Consider the following 18525-nt stretch of genomic DNA (forward strand, 5'->3'; position numbering starts at 1 on the left):
CGAGATTTACGTTTGTTTTGTAAAATGGCAGCGTTCGAGCTGAGCGGAGTTGAAACAAAATTAAGAGTTTTTAATGGTGCGGCAGCGGGATTCTATTTCCTCCCGCCCCCCCCCCCCACAAATTCGACAGGGGTATAAATAAATCGTTACGATTCCAGGCTGCCACAAGCATTTGGCCTTCTCGGCTGAGAATGATGGGCGTTGTGGTAGAAGCCTTTTTTTTGTTTTTTTTGCTGGGCTGGAGAAATTTCATTAAGCCTCTTTGGGGCCAGCACCAAATTTTACAACTCAAGATAGACTTATTGTTTCAAGTGGGGGGCAGACAAATGTTCCTTCGTTCCTTTCTTTGCAACTTGACGCAAGATTTTTTTTTGTTTTTGTTTTCCAAATGCCTTTTTTAAGAAGAGGGTTCAGGATACACTTATTTGTGGTGATGGGTTGTACATTTGCACTTAATGGCCCCAGGGATGTGTGCAAATCTCCTAGTATAAGTCTGATCTCAAGGACTGGCAGTTTGCAAAAGCTGGTTAGGTAACTTTAGGACAATCACCAGGAGACTGGGAGTTCTAGTCCCGGTTTTAGGCATGAAAGCCAGCTGGGTGACTTTGAGCCAATCACCAGGAGAAGGTGAGTTCTAGTCCCGGTTTAGATATAAAATTTAACTGGGTGACTTTGAGCCAATCACCAGGAGATGGGGAGTTCTAGTCCCACCCTAGGCATGAAAGCCAGCTGGGTGACTTTGAGCCAATCACCAGGAGAAGGTGAGTTCTAGTCCCGGTTTAGATATAAAATTTAACTGGGTGACTTTGAGCCAATCACCAGGAGATGGGGAGTTCTAGTCCCACCCTAGGCATGAAAGCCAGCTGGGTGACTTTGAGCCAATCACCAGGAGAAGGTGAGTTCTAGTCCCGGTTTAGATATAAAATTTAACTGGGTGACTTTGAGCCAATCACCAGGAGATGGGGAGTTCTAGTCCCACCCTAGGCATGAAAGCCAGCTGGGTGCCTTTGAGCCAATCACCAGGAAAAGGTGAGTTCTAGTCCCGGTTTAGATATAAAATTTAACTGGGTGACTTTGAGCCAATCACCAGGAGATGGGGAGTTCTAGTCCCACCCTAGGCATGAAAGCCAGCTGGGTGACTGAGCCAATCACCAGGAGATGGTGAGTTCTAGTCCTGCCTTAAACATCAAAAATGGCTGGGTGACTTTAAGCCAATCGAAAGGAGCAGGCGAGTTCTAGTCCTGGTTTAGGCATAAAAGTTAGCTGGGTGACTTTGGGTCAATCACCAGGAGATGGGGAGTTCTAGTCCCATTTTAGACGTGAAAGCCAGCTCGATGACTTTAGGCCACTCTTAGCCCAGCCCACCTCACAGGGTTGTTGTGGGAAAAATAGGAGAAGGAACCATACTTTGTGCTTGCTGCCTTGAGTTACAGTACAATAGTCCTCAACGTACGACTACCATTGAGCCTAAAACGTACGTTGCTAAGCAAGGCAGTTGTTCAATGAATTTTGGCCCCTCTTGTGAGGTGGGTTGGGCCAAGAGAGAATCAAATCACAAGTTTTTTCCCCGTAGTTATTAAAAGAATCACTGCGGTCATTAACTAAATCATGCGGTCCTTAAGCAAATCTGGCTATCCCTCCCCGCCTTGACTTTGCTTTGTTGGAAGGCAGCCCGGAAGGTTACAAATGGTGATCACATCACCCTGGCACAGCGCAACTTTCATCGACACAGGAAACGGACCAAGCGACCTTAGGGATGCTGCAACGGTCGTTAAGCGTGAAAAAAAAACGGCCATAAATCCCTTTTCCCACTGCTCTCGTCACTTCAAACGGGCCCTAAACGGAACGAAGGGTTGCCAGTCAAGGGCTGCCTGCAAAACAGCAACCGAGGTGGGATACAAATAAAGAAACAAATAGCGGTTCTGTTGACACAGCGTGCCACCCTTGCTCCGTCCGGCGGGTCAGTTTATGAATCTGTTGTGTGTGTAGCCACAACCTGACAACCCTTCAATCGGCCGCTCCGATGCGCCGGGTTGACACCGGGCCTCTGCTCTCTCCCCCATCCTCCCCCCGGCCATCCCTCTTGCCCGCCAGGCCTGCGGGCTGCTGTGTTTCCTCTCCTCTCCCCTGCTCACTTCGCAGCCCAGCGGTGCGCCAACCCCTGGCGCGGGAAGCAAACCCACAGAAATGCGGCAGAGGGGGGATTATTCCTCGAACGCCTCATTGACAACCCAGCGGGATCCACCTCGGAAGGTTGACTCAGTCCTCTCTTGCCTTCACTGTGGCTCTATTGTCTGCCCCGTTTTGGGGGCTCTCTCCCCCCCCCCCCAGCTTCCCATGATAGACCTCGGAGATGTTGATTGGACAGCTGTTCGGTGCCGACAATATATCAACAAACAATATTCTGGAGGTGTGCACACACAAAACACACAGCGGCAGGCACATCGGAGCCGAGAACGAGCGGGAGAGCACGGAATTCTCCCCAGATTGAAAAAAAAAAAAAAAGTTGCTTCCATATTAAAAAAAACCCACTTTTTTTGCATTCTACGACAGGTTGTCTTCGACTTACAACAGTTCATTTAGTGGCCGAAGTTGTAACGGCGCTGAAAAAAGGCGACTTACGACCGATTTTCTCAATTAGAATGTTGCAGCACCTTTTGGGGTGATTAAACCAGATGCTTGGACGCCGATTCGGATGTATGACGGTTGCAGTGTCTCAGGGTGTGTGTGTGTGTGTGTGTGTGTTTCGCGTGAGCCCCTTTTGTGACCTAAGAAGGAGGGAAGCCAGATTCGCTTAACAATGGCAGAGATTTCACTTGATTGTGGCAGCAAAGATCGTAAATTCTTGCAACCCAACAAGAAAAACACAAGACTTCAGAGGATAATTAGAACTGCAGGAAAAATAATTGCTACCAACCTGCCTTCCATTGAGGACCTGTATACTGCACGAATCAAGAAGAGGGCCGTGAAAATATTTGCAGATCCCTCGCATCCAGGACATAAACTGTTTCAACTCCTACCCTCAAAACGACGCTACAGAGCACTGCACACCAGAACAACTAGACACAAGAACAGTTTTTTCCCCAAAAAACTGTTACTCTGTTTAGCAGAGTGATGTTTAGCCATCACTCTGCTAAACAAATAATTCCCTCAACACTGTCAAACTATTTACTGAATCTGCACTACTATTAATCTTCTCATCATTCCCATCACCAATCTCTTTCCACTTATGACTGTATGACTATAACTTGTGGCTGGCAATCCTTATGATTTATATTGATATATTGACCATCAATTGTGTTGTAAATGTTGTACCTTGATGAACGTATCTTTTCTTTTATGTACACTGAGAGCATCTGCACCAAGACAAATTCCTTGTGTGTCCAATCACACTTGGCCAATAAAAATTCTATTCTATTCTATTCTAAAAAGGGAGCGACGTTCAACTTAACAACTGTCTTGCTTAGGAACGGAAATTTTGGGCTCAATTGTGGGCGTAAGTCGAGGAACTACATGAACCCCAAAATGGTACCTAATGAAAAGCCATGTTATAGATTGCAGGAGCCTGGCAGAGTTTTGTGAATATTTATGTGTTAATAAAGTACTGAGGTCCCTCCTCGAATTCCCACCCCCCAAAGAAATATGTAAGTTTTCATGCGAATGGATCAAACCTCACACAGATTGCCTCTCTTTCTCAAGGAGAAGGACCTTCCTTGCACCCGTGTCTTTCCCCAAAGAGTGGCTGAGCATTGGGAAAAACCTGACTTTCTCTTCAAATATGCATAATTTGGTATTTATTTAGTCATGTTTATGTAGTTTATATTGGAGGTGCTGACCCTTTAAGAGCTGTAATACAATGAAATTTCATAATATAACATAACATAACATAACATAACATCAGAGTTGGAAGGGACCTTGGAGGCCTTCTAGTCCAACCCCCTGCCCAGGCAGAAAACCCTACACCATCTCAGTCAGATGGTTATCCAACATTTTCTTAAAAATTTCCAGTGTTGGAGCATTCACAACTTCTGAAGGCAAGTCGTTCCACTTATTAATTGTTCTAACTGTCAGGAAATTCCTCCTTAGTTCTAAGTTGCTTCTCTCCGTGATTATTTTCCACCCACTGCTTCTTGTCCTGCCTTCAGGTGCTTTGGAGAATAGCTTGACTCCCTCTTCTTTGTGGCAGCCCCTGAGATATTGGAACCCTGCTATCATGTCTCCCCTGGTCCTTCTTTTCATTAAACTAGACATACCGAGTTCCTGCAACCGTTCTTCATATGTTTTAGCCTCCAGTCCCCTAATCATCTTTGTTGCTCTTTTAATGTATGTATTTCATTTTAATGTATGCCGATTAGCGTACGTTCAGTGACAAAAGTTATTCTATTCTATTCTATTCCATTTCTACTCTATTCCATTCCATTCCACTCCACCCAATTTATTCTATTCTATTCTATTCTTTCATATTTTCTAATCTATTCTATTCCGTTCTGTTCCATTCTATTTCATATTTTATTTTCTATTCCATTCTATTCTATTCCATATATTCTATTCTATTCTATTCTACTCTATTCCATTCCATCCAATTTATTCTCTTCTCTTCTACTTCATTCCACTCCACTCCACTCCATCCAATTTATTCTATTCTATTCTATTCTATTCTATTCTATTCTAATCTAATTCTATTCCATTCCATTCTATTTTAATTCTATTGTATTCTAAATTAATTCCATTCCATTCTGCATTCTCTTCCCTTCCCTTCCCGTCTGCATTTTCTCCACTGCCATGTGATCATATTTTGGGAGCTCAGCAACCAGCCAACATTTAGGGCAAGCTTACAGTGTCCAAGTCATGTGACCGTGATTTAGGACTTTTTTGCTGAGGAAACTGGCATTTGCTTCCAGTTCCCGGCAAAATGTGTCCGTTGCAGACAATGGATTTGCTTAACGACCAGAATCATTTACTTGACAACCATGGATTTGCTTAACGACCACGGGCAAGATTTAACAGGGGAAGCAAGACCAGCTGGGATTCTAGCAATAGCAATAGTACTTCCGCCATGGAAGGAAGGGAGGGAGGGGCAGGATGGAGGAAGGGAGGCAGGCAGGCAGGAAGGAAGAAAAGATAGAGGAAGGGTGGAAGATAGAGGAAGGAAGGAAGGAAGGAAGGAAGGAAGGAAGGAAGGAAGGAAGGAAGGAAGGAAGGAAGGAATAGCAATCGCAATTAAACTTATATCCCGCTTCACAGTACTTTAGAGCAGGAGTCTCCAACCTTGGTCCCTTTAAGACTTGTGGACTTCAACTCCCAGAGTCCCTCAGCCAGCAAAGCTGGCTGAGGAACTCTGGGAGTTGAAGTTCACAAGTCTTAAAGGGACCAAGGTTGGAGACCTCTGCTTTAGAGTCAGCTTCTTGCCCGCAACAATCCGAGTCCTCATTTTATCGACCTCAGAAGGACCCGAAGGCCGAGTCACCCTTGAGCCGGTCAGGATCGAACTGCTAAACTGCTGGCAGCCAGTAGAAGCAGCCTGCAATATTCCATTCTTAACATGTCTCTTTCTTTTATTGATCGAAAACATATTTCTTGTGAATTCCTTAGGAACATCTAAATAGCCCGTCAGTTCTCGGAAGGCAGCATTTCTCACCTGCTGCTACACCCGAGTTAGATGGTCAGTGGAGAAGAAAACCATGGGAATCCAGCTCCTGGATAAGAAAGCTGCCTTTTCAAACTTTAAAGGTAGTCCTCGACTTACAACTGTTCGCTCAGTGACTGTTCAAAGTTACAAAGGCGCTGAAAAAAAGTGACTTACGACTATCTGTCACACTTACAACTCTTGTAGTATCCGCGTGACCAAACTTCAGATGCTTGGCAACTGGCATGTACTTATGACAGTTGCAGGGTCACACGATCCCCTTTTGTGACCTTCGGACAAGCAAAGTCAAGAGGGGAGCCAGATTCACTTATCAATCGTGTTGCTAACCAAACTTCGCAGCTGTGGCAAGAAAGGACGCAAAAACAGGGCGAGACTCCCTTTACAATTGTCTTGCTTAGCAACGGGAATGGGGGGGGGGGCTCAATGGCGGTCGTAGGTCAAGGACCACCTGTCTCTCACAACGTGAAAGGCCGTCTCAGAGCCCCAAACTTTTCAACTGTGCCGAGAACACAACCGAAAGCGCAGAATTTACGGACCAAACGCCGCTTCTTCAAAGTCCCGTCGAAGCCGGCCGGCCGTCTCGCCCCGAATCAAGCGAAGAGAAAAGAGGGGAGGGAAAAAAAAAAAAACAACCAGATTTTTTTTTGCCTTTCGGTTTTTTTTGGTTTTTTATTAATTTATTTCGAAAACCGGTTTCTTGTAAATGAGTAACCTAAAGAGAGAGAGAAACGGCCGTTCTCCGTCGTCTGTGGAAGGGCCAGCGAGAGACGCGTCGGTTGGGACATGCGCTGAGCTGAGTCTCGTTGCCACAGGAGCTTCCTCCCGGGGCGCCAGACGTCCCGACGTTGTTGCCGAACTCCGTCGAGGGCTGCCCATCTGGGGGAGGAAAGAGAAAGGAAAGGAAGCAGGGTCACCTTCTGGCAAAGCCCACCGGCCGGGCTTCTGCTGCTTCCTCTGAAGGGCGGAGAAAGGGCAGCCCAGCTGTTGGCTTCCTTCTCGGATTAGTGGCTGGCGTGACAGTCTAATCCCCGCAGGAAGCTTTAAACAAACCATCAACATCCTCGTCTTCCTCTGACACTAATGATGTTACCTAGTTGGGCAATGAAACGCCTGCGAGAAAACAACCAAGCTCAGAGAGGACCAAGATCGATCCCTCCCTCCTCCCTCCTTTTCTCCTTCTCCTACGCTCCATACAACCACTTCCTCCTAGCCCTGATGACGTTACCTACCCTGTTTCCCCGAAAATAAGACCCTGTCTTATATTTTTTTGAACCTTGAAACAAGCGCTTGGACTTATTGCCATGCGCTCAAAAGCCCGATTGGGCTTATTATCAGGGGATGCCTTATTTTGGGGAGAACAGGGTAGCTGAAACATCTGCAAGAAAACAGCCAAGCTCAGAGACCACCAAGGATCCCTCCCTCCCTCCCTTTCTTTTTCTCCTTTACTCCACACAATCACTTCCGTTCTAGCACTGATATCTAGTTGGGCAATGAAACGCCTGCAAGAAAACAAGAATCAAGCTCAAGAGAACACCAAGGGCCCGTGGTCTGTTCTGTCCCCCCTCGCCTCCGTCCGAGCGATGGCTTAATAAGCCGGCACTATCAGCTCTGGCAGCAAAATAGCAAGCGTCTGCCAAGTGTCTCTGTTATCTCCCTCGACGCCGATGAGTCACCCAGGAACAAACAGTACTTCAGCTCTTAGTTAAGCAGTTAATTTGCCTGCTACGAAGAGGCACAGCAGCTCTTGCTGCCTTTATATCCTGTGGGGTGTGGCTCCATGACTCAGCACTTCCTAGCTTCAGTTGTTCCCTCCTCTCCTGCCTCTGAAACCTAGGGTCCAGCCAGACCTGATTGCCATCAGCCGGGTCTGGAGGCGTGGCCTGGGGGGGGAAAGAGTCAGGAGACGGAGGCCTCGTTATCTCCTCCACCTGGCCTGTTTCTGGCTCCTGGAGCTGATCCAGGGAAGCCGGTGCTCCAGAGGTAAGTCCTGATGGCCCTTCCCCCTCACTTTCCAAGTCACTTTCTGGCAGGACGCCCGGTTTCGGGGGGGGGGCGCAGACACAACATGGTCCTCCTCTTCCTTCACGCCACACAACCACTTCCGTTCTAGCACTGATGGATGTTCTCTAGTTGGTTCATGACAACATCTGCAAGAAAACCACCAAGGTCTGAGAGCACTCAGGACCTTATAGTCACTGCCCTCCTTCTCTCTTTCTCCTTTATTCCACACAATCACGTCCTTTTAGCACTGTTACCTAGTTGGGTAATAAAAGGTCTGCAAGAAAACAAGCAATCTCAGAGAGCACCAAGGATCCCTCCCTCTCCTCCTCCTCCTCTTCTCCTTCTCCTACACTCCACACACCCACTTCCTTCTAGCACTGATGATGTTCCGCAGTTGGGTCATGAAACGACAGAGTCCTCCTCCTCCGCTTATTGTCTCTGGATCCAAAAGAACCAATTCCCTGGGCATCTGGCTACCATGGCACTTGACCACACCAATATTCACAGTGCTGAATTTCCTGCCCAGCTGAGAAAAGACCCTATAATTATTCCAGGGTTATTTTCCAGCCGGATTAAAATTTTGGCATTGGGCGGTGAAAGCGAATCCAACCAGGAAGCCGATGGCACCCACCTCATCCTAGTCGTCGATATACTCGAAAGGTTCGGGGGGCTCCGGCTCCTGTTCCTCCTCCTCTATCTTGGGGCCATGGGCTGCCACGGGTTCCACCAGCTCTTCCGTGTCCTCGCTGGTGTCTCGCAAGACGATGATGCCCCCAATGGAAAGCTAAGGAAACAAGAGCACACAGCAGCAGCCCTTAGACTTATATACCGCTTCCCAATGCTTTACAGCCCCTCTCTAAGCGGTTTACAGAGTCAGCCTCTTGCCGCCAACAATCTGGGTCCTCGTTTTACCCACCTCGGAAGGATGGAAGGCTGAGTCCACCTTGAGCCGGTCAGGATTGAACTGGTGGCAGTTGGCAGAGTCAGCCTGGAATGCTGCATCCTAACCACTATGCCATCACGGAAGGAAGGAAGGAAGGAAGGAAGGAAGGAAGGAAGGAAGGAAGGAAGGAAGGAAGGAAGGAAGAAGGGAGGGAGGGAAGGAAGGAAGGAGGGAGGGTAGGAAGGAAGGGCAATAGCACTCACTCATATGGATGGATGGATGCACAGAGTGATGGATGATAGGTAGGTAGATAGATAGAATAAATAGATAAGTAGATAGATAGATAAATATGATAGATAGATAGATAGATGATAGATAGATAGACAGACAGACAAAAGATAGATAGATAGATAGATAGATAGATAGATAGATAGATAGATAGACAGACAGACAGACAGACAATAGATAGATATAGATTAGATAGATAGATAGACAGATAGTTAGATAGATTAGATAGATAGACAGACAGACAGACAGGCAATAGATAGATAGATATAGATTAGATAGATAGATAGACAGACAGACAGACAGATGATAGATATAGACAGACAGACAATAGATAGATAGATAGGTAGATAGATATAGATAGATACGATAGGTAGATAGATATGATAGATAGATAGGTAGAATAGATGATAGATAGCTAGATAGATAGCTAGACATAGACAGGTAAATGGACAGTTAAGGAGATGGGTGGATGGATGGATGGATGGTAGGTAGGTAGGCGGGTAGGTAGATCATGAAAACTCACCGTCTTGAAAGGCTGGTACCGGCAGCTCTCTGGCATCGTGAGCACCTTCAGCTGGGCTGGCATCACCCGAGCTGGATTGTCAAGGATCTGAAAAGAAGGTTCGGGCTCCTTCTTCTTCTCCTTCTCATCCTTCTTCTCCGCTTCTTCCTGTTTGCGGATGTGAGAAAAGCCGGGGTTCTGACAGGTTCCGGAGAACCGTTAGCGGAAATTTTGAGTAGTTGGGAGAACCGGCAAATACCACCTCTGGCTGGCCCCAAAGTGAGGTGGGAATGGGGATTTTGCAGTAGCCTTCCCCTGCCACACCCACCAAGCCACGCCCACCAAGCCACACCCACAGAACCAGTAGTAAAAAAAATTGTATTTCACCATTGGAGGAAAAGCCTCCATGGGGATTGTAGGAAACAGCAACAACCTGGGAGTGGGCTTCAACACTTTTAAAATAGGTGAATTTAGCAATTAAAAAAAAAGAAAAGAAAGATCTTATCAAACATGGGTTTATCATTCTTAATGATAAAACTGAAATTCTGCAGCAGAGCCCAATTTACCAGAAAACGTAAAATCCTGTAGTTTAATAATCAGTCATTCCCACAAACTCTACACCCCAAGCTTGTGATTGGTGTTCTCAACCAGCCGTTCTAAGTGAACCCCCAAGGATGGCTTGAGAAGCTGAAAAACGTCGGAACGCTTCTCAGCTTACAGGTACAGGTGAGTACAGGTAAGTACAAAAGTACAGGTAAGTACAAAAAGCCCTCCGAATCAAGATGGGACAGAACGGTTGCACTGCTTGGAGGTGGACGCTGGAACCCTGCCAAGGGGCTAAAGTGGTGGTACCCAACCTTTGTGGCGCCATTTGTACAGGTAATTGTTCTGTCCTCCTTCGCCTCCATCCGAGTGATGGCTTAATTAGCTGGCACTATCAGCTCTGGCAGCAGAATAGCCAGCGTCTGCCATGTCTCTGTTATCTCCCTCGACGCCGATGAGTCACCCAGGAACAAACTTCAGCTCTTAGTTAATCAGTTGATTTGCCTGCTACGAAGAGGCACAGCAGCTCTGGCTGCCTTTTATATCCTGTGGGGTGTGGCTCCATGACTCAGCACTTCCTAGGCCTGCCCCACCCCTGCTTCTGTTGTTCCCTCCTTTCCTGCCTACGAAACCTAGGGTCCAGCCAGGCCTGATTGCCATCAGCCGGGTCTGCAGGCGTGGCCTGGGGGAGGGGGGGAAAGAGTCAGGGGACGGAGGCCTCGTTATCTCCTCCACCTGGCCTGCCTCTGGCTCCTGGAGCTGAGCCAGGGAAGCCGGTGCTCCCGAGGTAAGTCCGGATGGCCCTTCCCCCTCACTTTCCAAGTCACTTTCTGGCAGGGGGCCTGGCTCAGGGGGGCGCAGACACAACAGTAATCCTCAACTTACAATCACAACTGAGCCCAACATTTTCGCTGCTAAGTGAGACATTTGCTAAGCGAGTTTCATCCCGTTTTAGAAATCTTTCTCGCCACAGTCGCTAAGCGGAACCACTGCAGTTGTTCAGTTAGTAAACACGGCCTTTAAGTGAATCTGGCTTCCCCAGATTCTTTGCTTGTGAGGAGGTCGCAAGAAAGGGATCACCGGACCTCGGGACACCGCAACGGTCATAAATAGGAGTCAGTTGCCAAGCATTTGTATGTTGATCACATGAATTTGGGGGTGGGGCTAAGGTCGTTAAAGCGTGAAAAGCAGCCCTAAGTCACTTTTTCCAGGGCCGCTGTAACTTTGAACGGTCACTAAATGAACCGTCGTAAGTCGAAGACTACCTGTATTTCTGGCTCCTCCCTGAGGTATAAGCAGGAGCGATCGGAAAACACAGACAGATGAGTCAAATTCTGTCACTACCACCCACCTCCACCAAGTGTAGGCCCAGCTTCCTTGGGAGGCCGGCTTCCAGATCTGGACAGCCTCAAACAGCTGACACAAAACTCGTAGCCATTTATGGCTTGATCCTCTATGAAAGTGTCCGATCCTAATTTAAGGCCTTCCCAGTTGTGGGCACTTTGCCACAACAGCTGCTATGATTCTACAATTTAAAAAATATATATTATATGGATTTGCTAAATTGTCTCTCTGTATATGCGTGTGTGTGTACACACAGATATATACACACACATACATTTTATATACATACACATATATACTCTATATATATATATTGAATTTTATTGGTCTTTTAAATTTCTTAAATTTTTAATATCAATTTTAAATGGGATTTTAGTTTTTTATATATTTTAAAGTTTCGGGCTAATTATAATAAGTTTTTTAATTTACATTTTAAATTGTACATTGTATTGTCTTTTTTACTTCTGCCTGTACACCGCCCTGAGTCCTTCGGGAGAAGGGCGGTATAAAAATCAAATCAAATAAATAAATAAATAAATATGCTTTCTATAAGTATATATATATATTTTCTCTCTATATATATTATATATATATATATATAGATATATAGATAGATAGATAGATAGATAGATAGATAGATAGATAGATAGATAGATGAAGTCTCATTCGTCATCTTCAGGCTTCAGCTTCATGCTCTGGGAGCAAAAGCAGAAGAAGCACGGCTGAAGCCTGAAGATGACGAATGAGACTTCGCCGAAACGTCGCCAAGACACTTCCAATTTTACGTGGAGAAAACCCAATAACCAAAGATCTACATACAAACACCGCGAAAACCTCAGAAAATATATATATATATATATATATATATATATATATATATATATATATATATATATATATATATATATATATATATATATTCTATTTATATACACACACACACACAAACATATACATACACACACACACACACACACACACACAATTGAGAGGGCATCCGGCCCTCTCCATTCCTGGCAAATAGATGGGGAAGAAATGGAGGGAGTGACAGATTTTATTTTCCTGGGCTCCAAGATCACCGCAGATGGGGACTGCAGCCAAGAAATTAAAAGACGCTTTGCTCCTGGGGAGGAAAGCCATGGCAAATCTAGACAGCGTACTAAAAAGCAGAGACATCATCCTGCCAACAAAAGTGCGTATAGTCAAGGCTCTGGTTTTCCCAGTTGCAATGGATGGCTGTGAAGGTTGGACCATAAGAAAGGCCGAGCGCCAAAGAATGGAGGCCTTTGAACTCTGGTGCTGGAGAAGACTCCTGCGAGTCCCTTGGACTGCAAGGCGAACAAACAAGTCAGTCCTAGAGGAGATCAACCCTGACTGCTCTTTAGAAGGCCAGATCCTGAAGAGGAAACTCAAATACTTTGGCCACCTAACGAGAAGGAAGGACTCCCTGGAGAAGAGCCCAATGCTGGGAAAGATTGAGGGCAAAAGAAGAAGGGGATGGCAGAGAACAAGGTGGCTGGATGGAGTCACTGAAGCAGTCGGCGTGAGTTTAAATGGACTCCAGAGGATGGTAGAGGACAGGAAGGCCTGGAGGAACGTTGTCCATGGGGTCGCGATGGGTCGGACACGACTTCGCAACTAACAACAAATAAAATTTTATACACACACACATATTATACATACATATATTATACATACATACACTTACACACACACACACATATTTTCCCTCTTGTGCTGAATTTCCACTGGTGATGAGTCAGAAAAGGTGCTACAGACTCCTTCAGATTCTTCTTCTACAGAAGCAGTCCCCAATTTACAAGAGTTCATTTACAACGGCAAAGTTACAACTGTTTTTCACACTTACGACCACTGCAGCACCCCCAGGGTCGCGTGATCCAAATTCATAGGCTTGGCCATTGACTTATACTTATGACGGCCACAGTGTCCCGGGGCCATCGTAAATCCCCTTTTGCGACCTTCAGACGAGCAACGTCCACGGGGAAGCCGGATTCCCTTAACAGCCCTGTTATTTAACAACGGCTGTGATTCACTTAATGGCTGTGCTAGACAAGTCGCAAAACGGGGCAAAGCTCGCTTAACCAAGGTCTCGCTTAGCAACATAAATTTTGGGCTCAACTGTGGTTGTACGTCGAGGACTGCCTGTATATTGAGAGAGAAATGTCTCATTTAGCGACAGAAATTTTGGGCTCAATTGTGGTCGTAAGTGGAGGACGGTCTGCATTTGGAGAGAGAAGAGAGCTAACATCAAAAACATCATCAAAAAAGGACAACAAAGAATGTTCTTTCTGCACCAACTCAGGAAGCTCAAACTGCCCAAGGAGCTGCTGATCCAATTCTACAGAGGAATTATTGAGTCTGTCATTTGCACCTCTATAACTGTCTGGTTTGGTTCTGCAACCCAACAAGAAAAACACAGACTTCAGAGGATAATTAGAACTGCAGAAAAAATAATTGCTACCAACTTGCCTTCCATTGAGGACCTGTATACTGCACGAATCAAGAAGAGGGCCGTGAAAATATTTACAGATCCCTCACATCCTGGACATAAACTGTTTCAACTCCTACCCTCAAAACGACACTATAGAGCACTGCACACCAGAACAACTAGACACAAGAACAGTTTTTTCCCGAAGGCCATCACTCTGCTAAACAAATAATTCCCTCAACACTGTCAGACTATTTACTGAATCTGCACTACTATTAATCTTCTCATAGTTCCCATCACCAATCTCTTTCCACTTAGGACTGTATGACTATAACTTGTTGCTGGCAATCCTTATGATTTATATTGATATATTGATCATCAATTGTGTTGTAAATGTTGTACCTTGATGAACGTATCTTTTCTTTTATGTACACTGAGAGCATATGCACCAAGACAAATTCCTTGTGTGTCCAATCACACTTGGCCAATAAAATTCTATTCTATTCTATTCTATTCTATTTCTTCCTTTTGGGAAATCTGAATGAGCTCACAAGATCTTCCTCTCTCAACGTCTCATCACTGTATTCCTGCAATCTTTTTTTTTTGTTTCTGAGGTTGAGAAACCAAGAGCTCCTTCCTCCGATTCCAAACCAGACTAGACAAATAGACTCACCACTTCCATTTTCTCCTCTTCTTTCTTCTCTTTCTCTTTCTCCTTCTCTTTTTTCTTAGCTTTCGCCGTGATGGACAACACGGCAGTGGAAACCTGTTTGCAAGCAGGGAGGGAGGGAGGGAGGGAAACAGTGGAGGGTTTAGAGGAGCAGCCCAGCAATGCTCAGTTAACGGCAGACAAAAGCACTTTTAAGAGAGAGGTGTTGTGGTCCGCCAGCTGGCAGCGGAGCTGGCAGCGGAGTCGGACAGTGAGGAGGCTGGGGAGGATGATGGGGCAGTCCTGGAGTCAGGGGAAGGCCCAGATGAGGGCTCTGCGTCGGAGGCAGAGATGGGGCCAGGGCCACCTGGGAGCGATGTGCGGACTCCGGAGCCTCCAGAGGCGGACAGCAGAGAGGCAGAGGAACAGGAGGAGCCTGTTCCATCCATCCATCCATCCATCCATCCATCCGGGAGACGGGTGGCATATAAACGTAATCAATTTAAAAAAACATCGGTCTTATCTATGTGGCGTGGTTATCGATGGTCAGTCAGGCTCTTATCGACAGGGAATGGAACACGTAACTAACCTTCTCCTTCTCCTTCTCCTTTGGCACTTCCAAGGGGGCTGGGTAGGCAAATGTGGAAGGCTTGACGTTGGACCGGTACTGCACTTTTGGCATCTGAAAAAAAGGGAAGGAAAGAAGGGAGGATGGGAGAGAGGGAATGAGAGAGGGAGGAAGGGAGGGAGGAAGAAAGGAAGGGAGGGAGGGAGGGAGGGAGGGAGGAAGGAAGGAAAGAAGGAAGGGAGGAAAGAAGCAAGTAACCAGGGAGCAAGGGAGTGAGAGAAGAAGAGGAGGAAGGAAAGAAGGAAGGAAGAAAGGGAGGAAGGAGGGAAGAATGGAGGGAGGAAAGAAGCAAGCAAGCAGGGAGGGAGAGAGAGAGGAAGAGGGAGGGAGGGAGGGAAGAAGGGAGGGAGGAAGAAAGGAAGGGAGGGAGGGAGGAAGGAAGGAAAGAAGGGAGGGAGGGAGGAAAGAAGCAAGTAACCAGGGAGCAAGGGAGTGAGAGAAGAAGAGGGAGGAAGGAAAGAAGGAAGGAAGAAAGGGAGGGAGGAAGGAAGGGAGGGAGGGAGGGAGGAAAGAAGCAAGCAAGCAGGGAGGAGAGAGAGAGGAAGAGGAGGAGGAGGAGGAAGGAAGGAGGGAGGAGGAAGGAAGGAAGGAAGAAGGAGGGAGGAAGAAAGGAAGGAAGGAAGAGGGAGGGAGGAAAGAAGCAAGTAACCAGGAGCAAGGGAGGAGAGAGGATGAGGAGGAGGAAAGAAGCAAGCAGGGAGGGAGGGAGGGAGAGAAGAAGAGGGAGGGAGGAAAGAAGGAAGGAAGAAAGGAGGGAGGAAGGAAGGGAGGGAGGGAGGAAAGAAGCAAGCAAGCAGGAGGGAGAGAGAGGAAGAGGGAGGGAGGAGGAGGAGGAGGAAGGAAGGAGGGAGGGAGGAAGGAAGGAAAGAAGGAGGAGGAGGAGAGAAGAAGAGGGAGGGAGGAAAGAAGGAAGGAAGAAAGGGAGGAGGAAGGAAGGAGGAGGAGGAGGAAAGAAGCAAGCAAGCAAGCAAGCAGGGAGGGAGAGAGAGAGGAAGAGGGAGGGAGGGAGGGAGGAAGGAAAGGAGGGAGGGAGGAAGGAAGGAAGGAAAGAAGGGAGGGAGGGAGGAAAGAAGCAAGTAACCAGGGAGCAAGGGAGCGAGAGAGGATGAGGGAGGGAGGAAAGAAGCAAGTAAGCAGGGAGGGAGGGAGGGAGAGGAAGAGGGAGGAAGGAAGAAAGGGAAGGAGGGAGAGAGGAAGGAGGGAAGGAAGGAGGAAAGAACAGAGGGAGGAAAGAAGGGAGGGAGGGAGGAGATGGAAAGGAGGAAGGAAGGAACAATTTCAGAGGCTGAAGACAAATTCAGAGTGCAAACGGAGGGGACTGCCTGGTTCCCTTGTGGGGAGGGGGCTGCTTGGCTCAAGGATACTGGGAGTTGAAGTCCACCAGTCGCAGAATGGCCACAGCTACCCACCCCTCCTCCAGCCGGTGACAAGATGCTGGGAAGAAAATTATTTTAGCTGGCTTTTGTGTTCAAAACTTCTTTTTAATTTACCTGAGGACTGCAAAGCTAGAGGGCTGTGGACAAACCTGGGCTCCTTTAACTCCTGCAAGGCAGCTTAAGTTAGCATCAGACTTTGCTCAGATAAGCAGGCATCTGCAGAGCGCAGAAAAATGGGCTTTATTTGGCTCTGAATTTTAAAATACCAAAGGCCAGCGCACTGGGCAGAAGCTTGTCCGATCAGAATCTGGCACAGCTGAGGACTTGTCAGATAAGATTTCCTTTTTGGGGGGGGGGGCGGGGGAGGAGGTTATACCTCAATAAAATAACATTAATAAAGGAGGATATTTTCTGAGGATGACAAACTGTTTCCATGCTGGGATTTGACTGCAACTCCCTACGGTGTCCTTGCCGTATGCAAAATCTTTTGTAAAAGTCTTACAAAAAAAGATGTTGAGACTTTGGAAAGAGCAACTCAGAGGATTAGAGGCCCGGAGAAGAAAACATATGAAGAATGGCTGCAGGATTTGGCCAGTCTAGAGAAAAGAAGGACTGGGGGGGACGACATGATAGCATCTTCCAATATTTGAGGGGCTGCCACAAAGAGGAGGGGGGTGTCAATTTATTTTCCAAAGCACCAGAGGGCAGGACAAGGAGCAATGGGTGGAAACTAATAAAGAAGAGAAGCAACGTGGAATTAAGGAGAAATATCCAGACAAATGGTTGTCCAATCTTCTCTTGAAGACCTCCAACGATGGAGCACCCACAACTTCTGGTGGCAAGCTGTTCCACCGATTCACTGTTCTCACTGTCAGGAAATTCCTCCTAAGTTCCAGGTTGGGTCTCTCCCTGAGGAGCATCCACCCATTGCTTCTTGTCCTACCCTCTGGTACTCTGGAGCAGGGGTCTCTAACCTTGGCCCCTTTAAGCCTGGCGGATTTCAACTCCCAGATTCTGGGAGTTGAAGTCCATCAGGCTTAAAGGTGCCAAGGTTGGAGACCCCCTGCTCTGGAGCAGCGGTCACCAACTGGTGGTCCATGGACCACTGGTGGTCCCCGAGAAAATGTTGGTGGTCCGCAGAAAAATTATTTGCATTTTTTATATTGCACTCAATCAGGGGTCCTCAAACTACGGCCCCTGGATTGGATACATGCAATGAATCTGTTGCTGCAGAGTGTCTCCCCCTTTGGGGTCTTTTTATGTGGGTTGAAGGGGGGCAGAAATTCCAACTTGGGGTCTGCTTCAGCCTCCTGGTGAGGGGCTTTGGGCGAAGGCTGGAGGGAAGCGCCGTTGGTGGCGAAGAGCCGGAGGGCCTCGTTCCAGTGGGGCTGCATCATGGCCTGGAACTAACTGACATCTCAGCCCGCTGAGCCTCCAGGCACCGGTGCCTGGCCTTGCACTCCTGCAGGTCTTCCCTCTGCTTGGAAAGCCTATGCTCCTAGTCCTCAGTGAGGTGCTTCTGCTGAGCCTCCTTCTCGGTCAGATCCAATTTGAACTGAGCTGTTTTGACAACTTTTTCTCATGGTTGGCTGCTTAGCTCCGACAACTGCTTCCCGTTGGGACCCTAAGGAGCACGGGTGGGGAGGGGAGGAGGGGCTGGGAGGGGAGGGGCGAGTAGAGGCTGGAAAGGTGCCCCTCAACGCAAGTGACATTGAGTTGGCCACACCCACCCAGTCACATGATCACCTAGCCACGCCCACCCATCCGGTCGTTAGGCAGATCCTATTAGTGGTCTGTGGGATTTTAAATTATGAATTTAGTGGTCCCTGAGGTCTAAAAGGTTGGAGACCCCTGATCTGGAGAACACATTCAAGCCCTCTTCCCTGGGACAGCTCAAGTAGTGGAAGAGGCTGTCTGGTTTCCCCCTTAAACCTTTTTGTCTTCTCTGCACTTTTGAAAAAGTGCAAAATAGAGCAACTGGGATGATTAAAGGCCCGGAGACTAAAACATATGAAGAACGGTTGCAGGAACTGGGTATGTCTAGTTTAATGAAAAGAAGGACTAGGGGAGACATGATAGCAGTCTTCCAATATCTCAGGGGCTGCCACAAAGAAGAGGGAGTCAAGCTATTCTCCAAAGCACCTGAGGGTAGAACAAGAAGCAATGGGTGGAAACTGATCAAAGAAAGAAGCAACTTAGAACTAAGGATAAATTT

The 18525-nt window shown here is 47.2% G+C and overlaps 1 protein-coding gene across 1 annotated transcript in view; it reads right to left on the minus strand.

Annotated features, from left to right (window-relative positions):
- Positions 1-6269: 6269 nt before the first annotated feature.
- The window catches only part of PSMD1 (proteasome 26S subunit, non-ATPase 1), a 162367-nt gene continuing 150111 nt past the window's right edge, over positions 6270-18525 (minus strand). Inside the window, exons 21-25 of the mRNA XM_058188640.1 lie at positions 14896-14988; positions 14331-14423; positions 9343-9489; positions 8280-8432; positions 6270-6523 (exon numbers count right to left, since the gene is read on the minus strand). Coding sequence (XP_058044623.1) covers positions 8286-8432; positions 9343-9489; positions 14331-14423; positions 14896-14988 — 480 coding nt within the window. The 3' untranslated portion in view covers positions 6270-6523; positions 8280-8285. The remainder of the gene's footprint in view (positions 6524-8279; positions 8433-9342; positions 9490-14330; positions 14424-14895; positions 14989-18525) is intronic.

This window comes from Ahaetulla prasina, chromosome 6 (assembly GCF_028640845.1).
Source record: "Ahaetulla prasina isolate Xishuangbanna chromosome 6, ASM2864084v1, whole genome shotgun sequence".
NCBI classification, from domain to species: domain Eukaryota; kingdom Metazoa; phylum Chordata; class Lepidosauria; order Squamata; family Colubridae; genus Ahaetulla; species Ahaetulla prasina.